Raw genomic sequence first — 19546 nt, 5'->3', positions numbered from 1 at the left:
TGACGCTACAAGCTTGGCACACCTGTATTTGGCAAGTTTCTAACAGTCTTCTCTGCAGATCTTTTCAAGCTCTGTCAGGTTGGATGGGGAGCGTTGCAGCACAGCTATTTTCAGGTCTCTCCAGAGATGTTAAATTGGGTTCAAGCCCGGGCTCTGGCTGGGCCACTTAAGCACATTCAGAGACTTGTCCCGAAGCCACTTCTGCTTTGTCTTGGCTGTGTGCTTAGGGTCGTTGTCCTGTTGGAAGGTAAACCTTCACCCCAGTCTGAGGTCCTGAGCGTTCTGGAGCAGGTTTTCAAGGATCTCTCTGAACTTTGCTCCGTTCATATTTCCCTTGTCTCCCAGTCCCTGCCGCTGAAAAACATCCCCACAGCATGATGCTGCCACCACCATGCTTCACCGTAGGGATGGTTCCAGGTTTCTTCCAGACGTGACGCTTAGCATTCATGCCAAATAGTTCAATCTTGGTTTCATCAGACCAGAGAATCTTATTTCTCATGGTCTGAGAGTCCTTTAGGTGCCTTTTGGCAAACTCCAAGCGGGCTGTCATGTGCCTTTTACGGAGCAGTGGCTTCCGTCTGGCCACTCTACAATAAAGGCCTGATTAGTGGAGTGCTGCAGAGGTGGTTGTCCTTCTGGTAGTTTCAAGGAAGAGTCTTGGTGGTTCCAAACTTCTGACATTTAAGAATGATGGAAGCCATTGTGTTCTTTGGGACCTTCAATGCTGCAGACATTTTTTGGTACACTTCCCCAGATCTGTGCCTCGACATAATCCTGTCTTGGAGCTCTACAGACAATTCTTTTGACCTCATGGCTGTTATTGTTTTTGCTCTGACATGCACTGTGGGACCTTATATAGACAGGTGTGTGCCTTTCCAAATAATGTCCAATCGATTGAATTTACCACAGGTGGACTACAATCAAGCTGCAGAAACATCTCAAGGATGATCAATGGAAACAGGATGCACCTGAGCTCAATTTCAAATCTCATAGCAAAGGGTCTGCATACTTATGTAAATAAAGTATTTATGCTTTTCATTTTTAATACATTTGCAAACATTTAAAAAATAAAATGCTTTTGCTTTGTCATTATGAGGTATTGTATGTAGATTGATGAGGAACATTTGTTATTTAATCCATTTTAGAATAAGGCTGTAAGGTAACAAAATGTTGAAAAATGCAAGGGGTCTGAATACTTTCCAAATGCACTGTTTTTCAAATTCACAGGTCCAAATAGACTCTAAATTAAGTAATTGAAATAACATAAACATTCTACATGGGCAAAACTATTTCTCCATCCCTTACAATCTCTGATCTGCTATTTATGGAGGAAAACATATCATGTCGCTCTGTGCACTGCAGGTTCTTTGAATAAGAAAGAAACATTTGCCAGTCATTGTTTTTTAGAGGAAAACGATGTTTACATTCTCAAATGTCCTCCGTCGTCTTGTTTTTGTTCCAATTAATTAAGGTTATGAACATGAGGCGTTAGGACTTCATGTGTACTTTTGATTTATTTGATTATTACTTACAGGATATCAAACATCTGGTTCTTATAATTTGACATGTTGATATGTCACCATTTCACCATGCAGTTGTTTATCCTTAGGCTCATAACAGATCTATGACTGAACCTGCTCTTATGAGACCTGTACCAGTACCAGGAGACATGACTGGTTCAGTAGACCCTGTCACAATGTGTCCCAGCCTAACCTGCAACAGAAACATTTCTAGCTAAAATAGCGGGAGAGATTAAAAGGAAAGAGAGATTGAAAGTGTGAATGGGGAAGTTGTTGGTTTGTGTTTAAGCCAATCCCAATAGGATAGCTGTGTTTTAACACTCTGAACCTGCCTCTTCTGGTGGAAGTGTTCACACTGAATATATTGTCTTTTGGGATTCTCTTTATTGTCCGTTTACCTCAGAGGAACTGAAGATGTTATTTCGTCTTTGGAGAAGTCTATCGGAAACGTTTGAAGGAATAGAATGGAGATGCTGACTGAATGGTTGGAGTGGAACATGGGGACATATTGGGTGGATATAGTGGAAAAGCACAATTGAAATTTGTGTGAGTAGATAAATACTTTAGGTGAAGGGAAGGTGAAGTCCTGATTATGATTTCTCCTCTCTCTTCCCTTTCAGGGCCCTTCTGGACCCACATTCTGTTCACTTGGACCCTGACGGACGGTCTCAACATCTACATCAACGGGACATTCAACACCAGCGACCCCACTGGCAACGTGTCCATGAACTATGGGGACCCTTACCCTGACCTGGTCATTGGGACAGGAAATGAGCAGTCCTATGGACACTACGTGACAGGAGCCTTTGATGAGTTTGTCATCTGGGAGAGGGCCCTGTCACCAGAGGAGATCCTCATGTACTACAAAGCTGCCACAGGTAATGTCAGATGTCACCGTCATTCTGGAATGGACCACTCTTTTATTCCGTGATGTGAAATGTTCACTATGTTCACTCTTTCCCCTTGATTTATGTGAGGAGATTGGGGTTAAAAAGCTATTTCCATCTTGGTCATTGCCATTGACATTCCGTGCACAGTACTGACGCATGGAATACACAACAAGATATTAAACCGTGCAAAACCTCCTCATCTTAACGTCATCTCACATACTCACATCACACACACCATAAAAGTTTGGTTTCACATTCGAGGACTCAACGGACGTTAAACCGAGTGACTGAAGTTATTTTAAACCATAATGACCTTTTTCATTGCTGCTTTGATTTATCTTGTGTGGTCTAGAATTATTCGGAAACTCATAAGAAATGGACAATGTCCTCTGTATGGTCCGAGAAATGTTATTCAGAGCATGGTGAAATGTGTATAAGATAGTAAAAAGGGATGAATCACTTGTCATGCTTATGGAATATAGGAATAATTTGGGTCTGGACACCCATTCCCTGAGTTTTTGTCTAATGACTAGACCCCATTGTGAAGGACTCAGGGGGTCATGTTGCATGAAGGCGTAGCCTTCATTTTCTCAGACATAACAGACATGAACAAGAAGGTTGTTATGGTTACGGAAAGTGTTTTAATATGTTATACCTGTAGATAATGAATGGGACTAAAGAAGAGCAGACTGTTGGAAGGGACATTTTATTGGGGGACAATTTATTGTTGCTAAGTGCACTAATTGGTGTGTTATTTACAGACAGCATGATGTCATGACTTCCTTCTAACATCTCTTTGGCTTGTACAGTACCTCAGTGATGTATCTGGCGGTTGATTATCTAAAGAGCAGGTACAATTGCACAGCACTTCTTTTCATCTATCCCCGGCTGGGGGAAGGTCCACCATCATCAGACATGTACCAAGGAATCAGGAATCGTTGTGGCCTGAACAATTCCAGCACTTCTCTAAGCGTTCTATTTGGCATCTAGCTAGTGTTGCTATTGATGACCGGTGGAAGAGCACTGCTAATGGGACTCTTGTATTTCTCCAACTAGGTGATACTTTGACTTACCCTTCCACAACAAGCGTTCCTAAAGAAGTCTCCTCTACGATGCAAACACTGGTGAGTTCTCAACTTCTCAACCCAATGGGGTCTAGTCATTAGCATTTTGCTACATCCGCAATAACATCTGCTAAACATGTGTATGTGACCAGTACGATTTGACTTGATTTGAAATTTGGTGATTTATACAGATTGACCTCTTACCATGTGAAAGTGGATATTTTAAACCGTTTTCAGTGTTTTACTACTAGAACAGACACACAGCAGCCTCGCAGGAAATTAGGTAGAAGGCTGGTGGTTGAACCGCAATAAACACAAACAATTCATTTCTTCTGGAACCATTTTCTTCCCTTTAAGACTGAGGAATTGGAAAGGGGGATATTGAGAACACAAGTGAATAGACCTCTCCTGTCTATTAAATGGCAGTTGTGGGCGTAGAGTGAAGAAAGTAGAGACAGCTGTGCAACACAGCACAAAATGGGTCCCTGTAGGGCATGACGCTGGAAAAACACCAGCAGTCTTTTACAGCAGACTTCTATGCAGAAAGAGTTCTTACTAAAGGTAATGGTCACCATAATGTGTTCCTGTCTATATTGGTCCCATTCTGGTCTTTGGAGAGTTTCTGTGGAGAGTAATGCCTGGTGTTTTGTTCCCTCAGGGAGTCGCATATGTGTCCTATTCTATCATCAACAAGCTGAGTGAGGAGATCCACAGCTCTCAGGACCACGTGCCCATGTTTGGCTTCCTGGAGTCTCTGCCATTCAGCCTGCCCAACAAGACCATCCCCCACGACACTGCCAACAACTTCACACAGGTGCAGGAACACAAGGATATATACATGCGAGTGCGCACGAAGGCACACACACGAACACACACACCACAGTAGGATGTAATAGTTTGTTTCAGATCACAGACATGATGTGTTGTTGTGTCCCGCCCAGGCTTTTCTGAAGAGTGTGGAGGAGGTGTTGTCTTCTGAAGTGGCCAGGGAAGATGAGGTAAGTACGTTTCAAGTTTTTAATGTCACGTGCACAAGTACAGTGAAATGCCTTTCTTGTCAGCTCTAAACCCACTAATCAAAAAAAAAATAACACACGGTAGAACAAGAACACATTAGAAATAAATAAATATGAAATATATCGAGTTCATGATATCTCTGTGAAGTCACTGTGTGGGATTACAGCAAACTAGCTATATGATAGTGAACTGTGAATGTGATCACATTCGTTCAGGCTCAAGTTCAGCGCCCTCACACGTGAGATCACAGGAATTCCTGAGCAGAGAGACATTTCGAGCGAGTTTGTCGTTACAATTTCTATACACACTGAACAGGCGTGCTTGTTTTCACGTGAGCAAGCTGAACCAGACGTTCTTAGTGCATGAAAACTTTGGACTTGGACATGGAGAGCACCATCAAAAGGAAGTCAGATGGTATTTACAGTAATACAGTGATAAGACTCTTAACGCATGCTACTACTTGGTTTTATGGTCTATCAGGGACAGTTTTACCAACTCTCAAAATACAGTAGATACAGTAAGTTGCCAGTGTGTCTCTATGAGTGTGAATGTTGTTATTGGACCGTTTGGAGCAGGAGTCCACCCCAGTGGTCAGTGGGCTGATTGAGACAGTGGACAACGTGATGGTCCAGATGGTGTCCAGCCTGGAGTCCAGCCCCAGCCCCCGATCTCTCATCTCACTGGGAGGAAAGTCCTTTGTAGCAGGTCAGTACCGTGACGACGCAACTCTCTCCTGACTGTACTGTATGACTCACAGACTGTGGGGTTAAGTTAGGGTTGAGAGTTACTGTACTAAGAAGGAAGTTCTAAGAAGGAAGTTCAAGGAGAGTTTTGAACTAACTGGCTACATACAGTATGTTTCCCTCAGAAGATAGAGATCTGACCAAGCTTAGATAACCATGGCCCTTTCCATGCAACTAATTTCCCTCTGGTAGGGGTTAGTTTGGCACAATATTTTGTTTTCCTGTGGACAAGCCTGCGTTGTCTCTCTCCCAGGGGCTCAGTCAAATCTTTGATCCGCCCATGAATCATCACCACCAGCAGATAACACTGTGCTTTTGGCTCCCTGTCAGAACCCCTCCAGGCCTGGTGTTGGAGTTAGTTAACCACTCACAGTGCTCCCTCTCTCTCTGTTTCCAACCCCCGACCCCAATAGATTACTCTCTGATGAAGATTCCACAGAACTACAATCTTCCCCATTACCGCTTCCCCATGCAAGGAAAGAACTACATCTCAGTGCCCGGCGAGGCGTTCACCATGCAGTGTGAGTGTCCTACATCCCATTTCACTCTATGTTTTAAAAACATACAATACATTGAACTACTCACTCTCTCACAGCAATTTGTATATTTGTGTGTGTATTACACTGCTCGAATGTAGCATATGCTCATCTTTCTTTTGTGTCTGGCTCTTACTCCTCCTCAGCACATAGCTTCATTGGCTTGAATGTGAATAAATACTGGCCATTGTTTCTGCACTCTGTTTCTGCTAAGATACATTTGCCTAACCAGTAAGGTCTTGCTATTGGGCAGAAGTTTATTATGATGATATGTTTAAAGACCTTTAACATAGCAATGGTAGTGTGTGAGAGAGCCACCATTAAACTGCTTGTGAGACTTTAAAGTGCAGGATTACAGCTCCAGTACTGTATGACTTCTATGCAGAGAGGCAATGTACCACAGACAGAGAGAGGGATCTGTTTCATCCACTTTACTCTCCATTCAAAAGAAGCCCCTCCACTCACGGTGAACTAATTGATTTACTTAGCCCATTCTTAGCGGCGCTGTGAATGCTGGTTTGGCAGAAATTACGGCAGTATTAAAACTGTGTTTGTTAGACTTGTGTTAGGGTCAGATCCATTTGGCGCCACCTGGCCCCCAAACACACTGCGTTGCTACACTAACTTTTAAATAAACCATTTTAATAATCTGTTAAAACCTCATTATCAGAAATTGAATATAAATGTTACTGCTGGCAACTTAGCTCCTAGATTTAGTTAATGTAGCGTTGTGTGTCCTGACACATGGCATACTGTATTAAAGGCACCAAGTGGCGCTTTTATAAGCCAATTAAGCGCAGAGAAAGTGTTACAGATTTTTTTAAATTCTCTTGGACTGAGATACTTCCAAGTATTCATAAAAAGATGCAGATTATGCCTTTTTCTATTATTTTCTTTCTTCCTTAGAAAAGCTTTATAGGCAAACTGGCCACCAACTGATCCCTACAAAGGTCTAGTAGGGGGCATTACAGTCATTACATTCAAAGTTCATTAGATTCAAAACCTTGACTTGTGATATGAACTCAGATTATTTCATACACAATGCATTTTCAACACCAGTGTTTGTTTTCTTACTCATTGAGGTAGATTTGATTTCATGAAAGCGCTACTTTCACCGTCAAGCGTTTCAGATCCCTCTCTAGTAGTTACCATGTTGTAGATTGCCTATGTGGTGGTGAGAGTGTATAAGAGTTGGGCACAGGCCTCCTGCTGTACTGTTTCAGTCATGGCACTGTGACTTGCATAATTTCCCAACACACACGTGGTCCGTGGTCCCCCTCCATCTCACCCGTGTGTGAGCATACAGCTCTCCAATTAGTCAGGGAGTGCCAACTTGAGGCAGCGAAGCTGCTTAATTAAGTTCCCCTCACTGTGAGCATTTTAGCAACTCCTCATCACATTCTCAACCCTGCTATGAGTCTGTTTCACCTTTGACCACTCTCTCTCTCTCTCTCTCTCTCTCCCTCTCTCTCTCTCTCTCTCTCTCTCTCTCTCTCTCTCTCCCTCTCTCTCTCTCTCTCTCTCTCTCTCTCTCTCCCTCCTCCCTCTCTCCTCCCTCCCTCCCTCCCTCCCTCTTTCCACCTCAGCCCAAACCACAATCGTGGGTCTTTTCTACCACAACATGCACAACTACTACAGAGAGATCAGCCCACTCAGGACCAGGTAAGGGGGATGGGAGGACACATAAGCCCTGATCATACCAAATAGAAATGCTCTCTATGTAGGAATTATGATTCACTTAAATGTGTGATATAAAGTTATCCTGACCAAATACAGTACAGTAGACAGCACTGTTTAAAGTAAGTTTAGAGCCTGCAGAAAGTAATATAATATTCTCATTTACAAGCATTCAGAAGACGCTTGAGGTTGTCAAAGCATCTCTTTGGGGACCAATCAGAAAAGTACGCAATAAACTAAATAGTTTACTTTGCACGCCTTGCAATTAAGAATTACAGTCATTGAGAAGAAGTGATCTCAGAGGATCTAAGGGATGTTATGGCGATAAGTGCTCTGAGCATCAGCCAGGATCACTTCCTGTGTGTCTGCTGTGGTCCCCTGGCGGAGTGGCGCCCCTGTTTCCTGTTGTCCGTAACAGATCATGCCTGGGGCCATTCCTTATCAGCCTCCCACCAGGCGATCTCTCATCTGACCACTTAACCACCACTGGCTGATACATCCTGCCGTTAACTTCATACAGGAACTTGGCCACACACTTCTTTTCCCAGTAATAGGGGAAGCATATTACGATAATCCTGTGAAATAAATATTTTACATGAGTTTGATTAAAGTAATTTGGTGGTCTAAGCGTAAACAATCTTGTTTGATTAACATGTAATTACTGGCAGACATCATCAATAGCATAATTGCGTCTAGAAATACAGCTTATTATGCTCAAGGAGTTGGACTGACTGTTGTGGCCCTCAGTACAGCAAATAGTTTTGACTGCCTCTGCAGAAATCCAGAATCTAAAGCAGCGTTTGCACCATTTACACAGGCAGCTCAATTCTGATATTTTGCCCAATTATTGGCAAAAGATCTGTTCTAATTGGTTGAAAGACCAATGAATGGCAAAAGATTACAATTATGCAAACTGTGTAAACACAGCCTAAAAGTACCATGTGTAAGTGATACGGCACTTAGGATCAATCAGCTTCTGCTACAATATGCTTTCTTCTAAACGGGTTTCTCAGTAAAACTGGATGACAATAATAAACACCCATGTTTACAAAGTAGAAAAGCAGTTTATTCAGGAAATTCCAATTGGTGTAAGTAAGCCACCATTTTAGAAGGCATAACTTATTTACTCCACATTTGATGATTAGGTTAGTTCCCAATGGTTGTGTTTCACTCCCCAGTGGGTGAGAATGTCCGTCTGTATAATGATATGGGGGTGTTGCCTCTACAACCTACCGTCACTTACCTGTTGACCTCCAAAAGCTCCTGACGTAATGCTGTGTTTTCACTGTGATTGATGACATGACAGGTGTTTCAGAGTCCCACTCTCCTGCTACTGTTCTGAGCCCTCTGTGACACTACTGTGTACATAAAACACCTCTCATTGGTGTTAGTGACAAACCTTCTCTCTCAGGATCAATGAGGCAGCTGACTTCAAAGACCATAAGATCCAGGTGGCTAGTTTCCTCATCTCACTGAAGGTGGAGCCATCGCCTGCCCTGTCCGTCAACCTGTCTGGGGCTCCGCTTATCAAGATCGTCCTCACACACATCCTGGTAAGAGTACATACCAACACACACCGCCCAGGAGTGTATTGAATTACCAAGCCATAACGATGGATTACCATTTTACTGGCCATAAGAAACCATCTCTGTTATGAGTGAGGGACTTGAAAAATTGGGCTCAGTAGGGGACAGTCACTCAATTAGTCCATGTCAGCTATTTCTTTTTTGATTGGTAAGTTAGTCTAGCCTGCTATCTAACCTAGTAATCATGGTCGAATTACCAACTGGGGTCCCCCATTGATTTGGTTAGTCACTCTTTTTGTGGCCCCCACCCCCATCAAAGCTCCCATCCCTGATCTATATCATTCCAAAGGCACTCAAAAATACCCCCCCCCCCCTGTTTTCCCTCACAGTATGTGAAAAGAACTGTTTCTTGTGAACAGTGGATTGTAAATGCTCAGTACTCACAAAGACAAAGGATATTTATTTTTGTTTCCATTGGTCCCAACCTCTTCATTTTCCTTAACAAAGCATGATTCTTCCCAAAAGAAAAGTGATTATCAACATTTGAACTGTAAGCTTTGTGCACTTTGAAAGGAACAACCATTTGAGTTTATGAACAACATATTTTTTGCCTTTCTGCTTTGTGGCAGGGATTTAGTGGAGAAAGTGTTGCCAGCTTCTTTAGACCTCTCCCATGGCATTTGAAACGCATAATGAAAGTTAACTTAGAAAACGTGTATGGCAATTGTTAGTCCTACTGTAAATGCAGAAATGCAATGGAGAGCTCGAAAGTCCATCCATAGAGTGATCTTCAATCACCCACTTCAAGTCAAACACTTTTCCATAAACACTCAATAGTTGGAGGAGGGCAAAATGAACTCCACAAGATATCTTCCAATAGTAATTTTATCCAATCATTTTTTACCAAAAATAAGATGGGATATTTTTCCATCAGCTAACATAAGTAGCCCCAGTCCATTTTACTTGTAGAGAATGTGCTTCCCCTGCCATGTGAGCTGCTCAGTTGAAAATATTCACTTGCTATTAAAGTGAATCACCATCAAAGGTATTTTTTTCCTTCCGTCTCTCTTAAGAGCACAAATTAAAACCATGCGGCTTTGTGAAACCATGGCAATGGGCTTTGTTTGCCTCCATTTTCCCATGGAAATAAATGTTTATGCTGCAAGGATCTGACCGGGTTCCTGTGACATGATTTTAGCAGACACCACGAGAGAGGGAGAGTCTCCTGTATTATGAAGTGCTGGAGATGCATTTCAGTGCTCTTTCATCTTGATTCAAGGTGTTTCTATTTACACTCACTTACACTGCCTTACCGCTTGTTGTTATGGTGACAAGATAAAGTAGTGATAAAGCAATGGTTTTCACAGAAATGACCATTGGTCATGTGACGGGAGTAGTTTGGACCTCAACTCCAGTGACACCAAATATTTTATGACAAATTACCGTACAGTATGTGATTTTGGTTTTTGACTTGGGAACTCCCAAGTGCCAACACCTAACGTAAGACAATAGCTGAGACTTATGTTTGGAAGTTGCATACCTCACACATCACTTTTTGGCTGTAACCTAAACCAGAAAAAAAACATACATATGCTATTACTGGTCTGTTGTGAGCCGGAGGATAGATTCAGGCCAAAAGTGACTGACTATTTTGGGAATTTTTATGTCTCTGCGAGCTGGTGGATACTTATCACCCTCTGAACTAGGAAAGAGGGAGAACTGCTCACCCACTATGTGGAAGACCTTTCCCGTCATTGTTCACTCCGCTTTTTACTGCCTGTCCCAAGTCCACTCCCTAATGACTTCCCGTGGCGTGCCTCCATTGCTCAGGGGTCGCTTAATGATTTGTGATGGACCCTTCTGTTTTCCCAACGCTTTTAGCCAGCAAGAGGAGAGAGAGAGACATCTAGTCACTTTATTAAAGTCTGAGCAGGGTAATTGTGTCAGCAGCAGCATAGTCCTGTCAGCTCCACCATATTTCCCCATCCTGGTCATGGTGCCATGGTAACAACAGGTCCTGTGTATTAGTAACACTGTAGTACAGGGATCATCAACTAGATTCAGCCGCGGGCCGATTTTTGTTAGGGGCTGGAACATAATTACAAATCATTTGTAAATTAAAAATGGACTGCAAGAAGTCCAAACAGGTATAATATTTGACTAAATCATAATCATTTCAAACCTTGCTTACATTTGTATACGATCACGTCTCTTTGTAGTGCTTTGTGTGGGCAAGTGGTTTGCTGATGTCAGTGTTGTGAACAGAGTGCCTCATGGTGGCTGTAGGGTTATGGTATGGGAAGGGAAGGCATAAGCTGCAGGCGACAAACAGAATTTTATCAATGTAAATGTGAATGCACAGAGATACCGTGACGAGATCCTGAGATCCTGAGGCCCATCGCCGTGCCATTCATCCTCCACCATCACCTCATGTTTCAAATCAAAACAGACGTTATTTGTAACATGCGCCAAATACAACAAGTGTAGACCTTACCGTGAAACGCTTACTTACAAGCCCTTAACCAACAGTGTAGACCTTACCGTGAAACGCTTACTTACAAGCCCTTAACCAACAAGTGTAGACCTTACCGTGAAACGCTTACTTACAAGCCCTTAACCAACAAGTGTAGACCTTACCGTGAAACGCTTACTTACAAGCCCTTAACCAACAGTGTAGACCTTACCATGAAACGCTTACTTACAAGCCCTTAACCAACAGTGCAGTTATAATAATAATAATATATGCCATTTAGCAGATGCTTTAATCCAAAGCGACTTACAGTCATGTGTGCATACATTCTACGTATGGGTGGTCCCGGGGATCGAACCCACTACCCTGGCGTTACAAGCGCCATGCTCTACCAACTGAGCTACAGAAGGACAGTTCAAGAAGAGTTAAGAAAATATTTACCAAATAAACCAAAAAAGAATCAAAAGTAGCACAATAAAACAACAATAACAAGGCTATATACAGGGGGTACCGGTACCGAGTCAATGTGCGGGGGTACAGCTTAGTCGAGGTAATTTGTACATGTAGGTAGGGGTGAAGTGACTATGCATAGATAATAAACAGCGAGTAGCAGCAGTGTGCAAAACAAATGGAGGAGTGGAGGAGTGTCAATGTAAATAGTCTGATGATCATTTGATTAATTGTTCATGGCTCTTATGGCTTGGGGATAGAAGCTGTTAAGGAGCCTTTTGGTCCTATACAGCTTGTCGTGTGGTAGCAGAGAGAACAGTCTATGACTGGGTGACTGGAGTCTCTGACAATTTTACGGGCTTTCCTCTGACACCGCCTATTATATAGGTCCTGGATGGCAGGAAGCTTGGCCCCAGTAATGTACTGGGCCATGGACCATACGCACTACCCTCTGTAGCGCCTTACGGTCAGATGCCGAGCAGTTGCCATACCAGTCGGTGATGCAACCGGTCAGGATGCTCTCGAGGGTGCAGCTGTAAAAGTCTTTGAGGATCTGGGGACCCATGCCAAATCTTTTCAGTCTCCTGAGGGGGAACAGGTTTTGTTGTGCCCTCTTCACAACTGTCTTGGTGTGTTTGGACCATGATAGTTCATTGGTGATGTGGACACCAAGGAACTTGAAACTCTCGACCCGCTCCACTACAGCCCCATCGATATTAATGGGGGCCTGTTCGGCCCGCCTTATCCTGAGTTCCACGATCCTTTGTCTTTCTCACGTTGACGGTGTGGTTGTTGCCCTGGCACCACACTGCCAGTTCTCTGACTTCCTCCCTATATGCTTTCTCATCGTTGTCGGTGATCAGGCCTCCCACTTTTGTGTTGTCAGCAAACTCAATGATGGTCTTCGAGTCGTGTTTGGCCACGCAGTCATGGATGAAAAGGGAGTACAGGAGGGGACTAAGTACACACCCCTAAGGGTCCCCAGTGTTGAGTATCAGCGTGGCAGACTTGTTGTTGCCTACACATACCACCTGGGGGTGGCCCGTCAGGAAATCCAGGATCCAGTTGCAGAGGGTGGTGTTTAGTCCCAGGTTCCTTAGCTTAGTGATGAGCTTTGAGGGCACTATGGTGTTGAACGCTGAGCTGTAGTCAATGAACAGCATTCTCACATGTTCCTTTTGTCCAGGTGAGAAAGGGCAGTGTGGAGTGCGATTGAGATTGCGTCATCTGTGGATCTGTTGGGGTGATATGCGAATTGTAGTGGGTCTAGGGTGTCCGGGAGGATGCTGTTGATGTGCCATGACCAGCCTTTCAAAGCGCTTCATGGCTATCGACGTGGGTGCTACGGGTGGTAAAACATTTAGGCAGGTTACCTTCGCTACCTTGGGCACAGGGACTCCTAGAAAACGGCAGATTTAGCCTTTAGCTCAATGCGGATGTTGCCTATAATCCATGGCTTCTGGTTGGGATATGTACGTACGGTCACTGTGGGGACGACATCGTCGATGCACTTATTGATGAAGCCGATGACTGAGGTGGTGTACTCCTCAATGCCATTGGATGAATCCTGGAACATATTCCAGTCTGTGCTAGCAAAACAGTCCTGGAGCTTAGCGTCCGCATCTGACCACTTCCGTATTGAGTGAGTCACTGATACTTCCTTGGCTTGGAAGCATGAATCAGGAGGATAGAATTATGGTCAGATTTGCCAAATGGAGGGTGGGGGAGAGCTTTGTATGCATCTCTGTGTGTGTCCACATCCTTTATTTCACATGGAGGACAACTGTCTTATGGGCTGAAAAAGTGACTTCATGAAACCTATTGCTGTGAATGACTAAAACTATATGCAATTAATTGACAGTGTCACTGACCAGTCGTAATGATCTATAATGACCTTGTGTTATGGCTGTTAGCATCGTTCACAAGGGAGTCCAAACAGGTCGGAGCGGATGGCCAGTGAATTTGACCTTGCATCCATGATTGATAACCTGTGAGCTCAGAGCCTCATCAAACATCTAGCGAGGTCATGTCATTCCAGAGCTAACTGGCTGTGTCGTATCTGTCTGGTCCAAGGTGACGCCACGCCAGCCAACAGGGTTTTGGGGAGCAGCTCCGATATGGAGTGAAGGTGTTATCAGGTCTGCCAGAAACCCATGAGCTTTCTCACGCTATTCTGCGCCGTTGCTGATTGGGCCTTGGCTCCAACCGTGATTTATTAGCTCTGTCCGATGTGGGTCTGGCGTGGGAGGGTCAGCGGAGAGGAGAGAGGGGCACTGCGGTCTGTAGTTAAACATTAATACATACATAAAAACCCCACTCCTCCTCTTCGCTCAAAGCATCACACTGATGGTATGAGGTGAAGAAATGGAAAGTGTGATTTCACCGAATGCCGGTGTTGCTCAGTGTCAAAATTGAAAGGATTAAAAAAAGGTTTTGACAAGCAGGACTTGAGTTTACAGGCCAATAAAACTGTGTTTCGGAGTGGCGGCGGCAGCTCCATGAGAGAGACTGTGGGGAGTGGAGGAATGGACAGGAAGTAGTGTAGGAGCGCTGGTGGCCTCTGTCCATCTCTCCCAGAACTGACCCTCACATTCATACTGTACTGCAGCAGCCACTTTTATCAGGTGCTGGAATGAAAGAGCGAGTATGAATGCTCGGTGTCATATTGACTTCACTTTATAGAGCTTGCTTTTGCCCTGTAATTGATCCGATTTTTATCCATCTGCTGTGTGTCTGCTTAATAAAAACAAAAAAGGGGTGTGAGGATGAGAGAGTGTTTGAAGGGGAGATCAGGCTAGGGATTGCAAGTCTAGTAGACTTTCAGGAGCTTCCAAATAAGGGTGGAATTAATTATTAATCAAAAACGGAGAAAATAAACCCACCGAAACCTTTTTTAAGAACCCTGATACCCAATATTTTTTAAACAAGTAAGCCAAAGATGGTATCAGTCGTCTCTGCCACAAGCAGTCTTTATTGCCAGTTTTTATAGCTCCCAGTACACATCCAACCCAAACCCTGTGGGTGAGTCTCTCTCTTTCTTTCTCTCTCTCTCCTTTTCTTCTTTCTTTCTTTCTCTCTCTTTTCCCTTTCTCTCACTCTCCCTCCCTCCCTCACACACAGACTTGCTTACAGATTTGGGCCAGCTCGCTGATCAATCGCAGATGGAGGTCTGGCGATTGCTATCCTCCTCTTGCCAGGAGCTTTGCATTGAGGGTCTCTCTTTCCCCCGCCCTATGTTCTCTCTCTCTCTCCCCCTTGCGCTGTTCCCCTTTCCCAAAGTTACTCAAATGGAACTTCCTTTTCATTTCCTGGGGCAAAAGAGAAAGTGACAGTGTGGCGCATATTTCAAGGAAAGATACACCCATTTTCAATGTTATATCGTTTTTGTGCATCTCTGTGCGATGTTCTATGGATTACAGGGGGAATTTTGTGTTTCCATGTGTATCTAACCTATTGCTGTTCAAGCAGGCAGAAATACAACCAGTATGATGAGTTTTGCATGATGCAACACATGAAATGGCCCAGGGAATCGATAGAACATCGCTCAGAAATGCACAAAACTATATAACATTGACAATGTCTGAATCTTTCCTTTAAGTAACATTCTCCCATATTAACACAACTCAATGAAAATACCCATATCTCAGATTAAGCTTGGTGTAGTGTGATTGTGTTATCCCAGCAAGGCCAGCATATAATTTCAACAAAATGCCATATTATTTTGCAATCAAGGATATTGCAATATAACGCGAATGAGATTGTTAGACTTCCAGATCTTGGCCTCCTGCCTTATCAAAACAAAATGGCAACTTCCAGCATTTAATTGGCTTCACATTTTCTTCACACTTATCAACACTTACATAGTTGTTTTGTGTGTATACCTTGGAGGCTCAACTCAGACCACAGCTGCAAGCCTTACATTTCCCCTGATATCATGACCTCACTCTGCTCTGGGCCAGTTGTGCTGTGAAGCTATGCTCAGATGTTTCCTCCGCTGTCCTTGCTATCCGGGCTCCTTGGGACATCCCTACCACATTGAAGTTGACATTTAAAATGGTTAAGGTTATGGTTAGAGTAGGGTTAGGGTTTAGGGTAGGGGTTAGGGTAATGGTAGGGGTTAGGGTTTAGGGTAATGGTAGGGGTTAAGGTTAGGGTTTAGTGTAGGGGTTAGGGTAATGGTAGGGGTTAGGGTTTAACCGGCTCTAACCGTTCCTCCACATCCTCTAAATGAGTTGGTGTGTCTGACACCATGGAGCTTTATATCATAGCAATATTACCGGTTTATTAAGCCCAAACTGCCCTGGGGTTAGCTCAGACCCACCAATTAAAAGTGGATCCCAGTCTGAAATAATATCATAACAGATCCCAAGTCAGTGATGTGTGACTAAAGCTCTGCTGTGATCCTAACCTGCTGTGCTGAGTGCTTTGGTCCATTGTGCCTGCTGGACTGGATAGTGTTTCACTGCACCTCTGTGTGCCTGTCCCAGACTTAGAGCAATAAAGTGCTTCCTTTTGTGGCTAATTTTAACTACAGTAAGTGTTGCCATGGGGAGATGCATATGTTTGCACTTTCTACGTGTTATATAGTGGAACCAGACACCGGGTTTAGCTCTACCTGAACTCTCCTGTTTATTAAAATACTAAGGCAACAAAGGAAGTTCATTCATGTGTATTTGGTATAATGGTGTAGCTGATGTAGTTTGAGTTTCAATGCTCTCCTTGTCTCTGCAGACGGTTGTGCTGTTAGACTAGTTTTCAGTGGCTGACGATTGTATCTGTCCCACACCACACACCTCAGAGTAATTCTTAACTACACCCTGTCTCTCTCCATGCCCTCAATTAGATTGCTATGTCGAAACGTGGGGAAATTGAAAATATATTTATTATTATTAATTGTGTTTTACATAAGACACAAATGTCAAGGCTCAGTGCTGTCAAAAATGTGATTTTTCTGTGTTTTATATATATTTCCCCACTATGATTTTGGAATAATTCTGTGAACATTTTGAAAATGATGTTGTCCTTATAGTGTAAGAACTGTTTGATAAGACCGCCTGAAATTTCAGCCTGTTTTTGTGGGATGGAGTTTTGGCCTGCCTGGTGACATCACCAGGTGGTAAATTAGTTAATAGACCAGTAAGAAAGAGAGTTTCAAACCTCTCTGCTAACAACAGCTAGTTTTAGATTTCCCCGCCCCACTCAGACCACTCTCAGACAGTCCTAGCAAAATTATATATTGAGAAATTGTTCTTTGCCTGTGACCATTTTCATTTAAAACAATCACAGTAAGGTACTTAATTGTTACCCAGAAATGATTTGATATTGAGATTCAAAAATGGCTGTAAATGTATTGTCCATAATATTTATATAGACTGCATTGCATTTGAAATAAGTCTTTACTACAGAGTAGCAATGCCAGCCCAGAGAATGTGGGTTAGTGTGGTAGAGCTGGACAGTGTGCAGAGGGAGGTTGTGTGTTAGTCCGCTATTTGGCTGTACGTTAAAGAACATATGGTGGTATTGGGCTTAGTTTTGATGGATAGGTAGTGTCATGGTTGCTGTACAGTATATACACTATTCCTGTATCAATGTGTCAGAATCACTGCATTGAAGCCTACAAGAGGTGCACATGAGAGTGAGCCACCATCCATACGCCCCTTCCCTCTTCTTTTCCACTTTATTCTTTCTGTCTTAGAACCAGCTGTCAAAAGCTAGTATTCAATTTGGCCTGGAATAGTCTGATGTCTTTGGATTTGAGAAGGCGTGTCCTGTCAGTGGTTGGGGAGGTGAGTTCAACCACAGAGAGGGCTTGACATCCACCTCTGGCAATCATGGGAGGTCGAAGAGTTTGGCGGGTATGTCGTGTAGGGGGGGGGGGGCTTATATGCAGATGTTATGTGTGAGAGTTTGTATTTTTACCTTGTCATTCTGTCCATGGATATTGTGAGATTGTCTTCAAAGACGTCAAGCTTTGCATTGACATTAACTAGCTAAAGCACAACATTTGTTCATATGACCAGAATAGACATATCAGAATGTAGCCGGTATTTATCCTGTTGGCAGGGCAGACGTGGAAGGCCATTCTTTCACCATGACGACAGATGGGGGGGGGCTATTCGTTAATCACCAGCATATGCCACTCATCCCTGAAGCATAATACTCCCTACGAATCTCCCCCAAATGTTGTTATGCAACACGCTGCCACATGATAGGCGTGTTGTCTTGATGTCATGGCAGCTGAAAAATACCCCGTTCACCCTTAAAGAGTTGCATAATCATTAACTATACTCCTTACTGAGCTGCAGGATTCTCCATCCATACTCTATTGTATGCCCTGATTCAATGATTAGATGGATGTCGCTGGTCTCTCATTGTTTGTGATGTAGGCCTAGTGGGCTGACAGAACAGTTGAGACAAACTGCTTTCTTCGCTACTCATTTAATGATCTCTGAGGAAAGAGAGAGGGGAACTACAGTAGTTTACTACTATCTGTGTCTCTTACTCCCTTTCTCTCACTCTCTGTCACTTATTCTCTGCCTTCCTCTGGCAGTCTCATTCTCTTCTTTTTTTCCCTCAATCTGCCTTCCAGTCTCTGTCTCTGTCTTTCTCTCTCTCCTCCGTTCTCTGTCTCTTTCTCTCTGACTGTTTCTCTGTCGCTGTCTTTCTCTCTCCGCTCTCTTTCTCTCTCCGCTCTCTTTCTCTCCCTTAGATGAGGTTTGAAGTGATTTCCAAGGCTAATTTTGCTAGCCCTCTGTTGTTAATAAATTGATGGAGCGGAGCTCTCTTTCCTGGCAGACGGTGAGGCTGCAGGGCACCAGGGAGACGAGGGAGCAGTGGCAGGCGCACACACACAGACACACACAGACAGACACACACACACGCATAGACACACGCGCACACACAGACAGACACACACACACGCATAGACACACGCGCACACACAGACACACACAGACACACACAGACAGACACACACACACGCATAGACACACGCGCACACACAGACACACACAGACAGACACACACACACGCATAGACACACGCGCACACACAGACACACACAGACAGACACACACACACACGCGAGCATAGACACACGCGCACACACAAACAGACACACAGACACACACAGACAGACACACACACGCATAGACACACACGCACACACAGACACACACAGACAGACACACACACGCGCATAGACACACGCGCACACACAGACACACACAGACAGACACACACAGACACAGACACACACGCATAGACACACGCGCACACACAGACACACGCACAGACACACACACAGACACACGCACAGACACACACACACACACAGAAACACACACAGACACACACACACACACACAGACCAGATGACATCTCTCTCTCTCTCTCTCTCGCTCTCTTTCTGCATTCTAACACTGAGGAGAGACTCAACTCCACATCACTCTCCCTACTCTCGCTCTTCCCAGATATGGGTTCAGAAACACCCAACGGACATGTCAGAACAACAACCACTGTGTCACCACAGAGACATTGTGACTGAATAATACCACATCTCCCATCTGTGACTGTCCGTTTCATCAGTGTGCTTTTCATCGTGGGTCTGGTCCATGTCAGAGCTTGTAACATTTTCCCTCTCCGTAATCACTC

At 43.9% G+C, this 19546-nt stretch overlaps 1 protein-coding gene across 3 annotated transcripts in view; it reads left to right on the top strand.

Annotated features, from left to right (window-relative positions):
• The window catches only part of LOC124036236 (adhesion G-protein coupled receptor D1-like), a 42660-nt gene that overhangs the window by 5369 nt on the left and 17745 nt on the right, over positions 1 to 19546 (top strand). For all 3 annotated transcript variants that reach the window (XM_046350537.1, XM_046350538.1, XM_046350539.1), the window contains 8 exons: positions 2141 to 2398; positions 3467 to 3534; positions 4133 to 4288; positions 4416 to 4472; positions 5067 to 5196; positions 5648 to 5755; positions 7357 to 7432; positions 8859 to 9000. In XM_046350537.1, coding sequence (XP_046206493.1) covers positions 2141 to 2398; positions 3467 to 3534; positions 4133 to 4288; positions 4416 to 4472; positions 5067 to 5196; positions 5648 to 5755; positions 7357 to 7432; positions 8859 to 9000 — 995 coding nt within the window. The remainder of the gene's footprint in view (positions 1 to 2140; positions 2399 to 3466; positions 3535 to 4132; positions 4289 to 4415; positions 4473 to 5066; positions 5197 to 5647; positions 5756 to 7356; positions 7433 to 8858; positions 9001 to 19546) is intronic.

The sequence above is a fragment of the Oncorhynchus gorbuscha genome, linkage group LG05 (assembly GCF_021184085.1).
Source record: "Oncorhynchus gorbuscha isolate QuinsamMale2020 ecotype Even-year linkage group LG05, OgorEven_v1.0, whole genome shotgun sequence".
Taxonomy (NCBI): Eukaryota; Metazoa; Chordata; class Actinopteri; order Salmoniformes; family Salmonidae; genus Oncorhynchus; species Oncorhynchus gorbuscha.
Note: the sequence above shows the minus strand (reverse complement) of the source record. Positions and strands in the feature narration are given on the sequence as shown.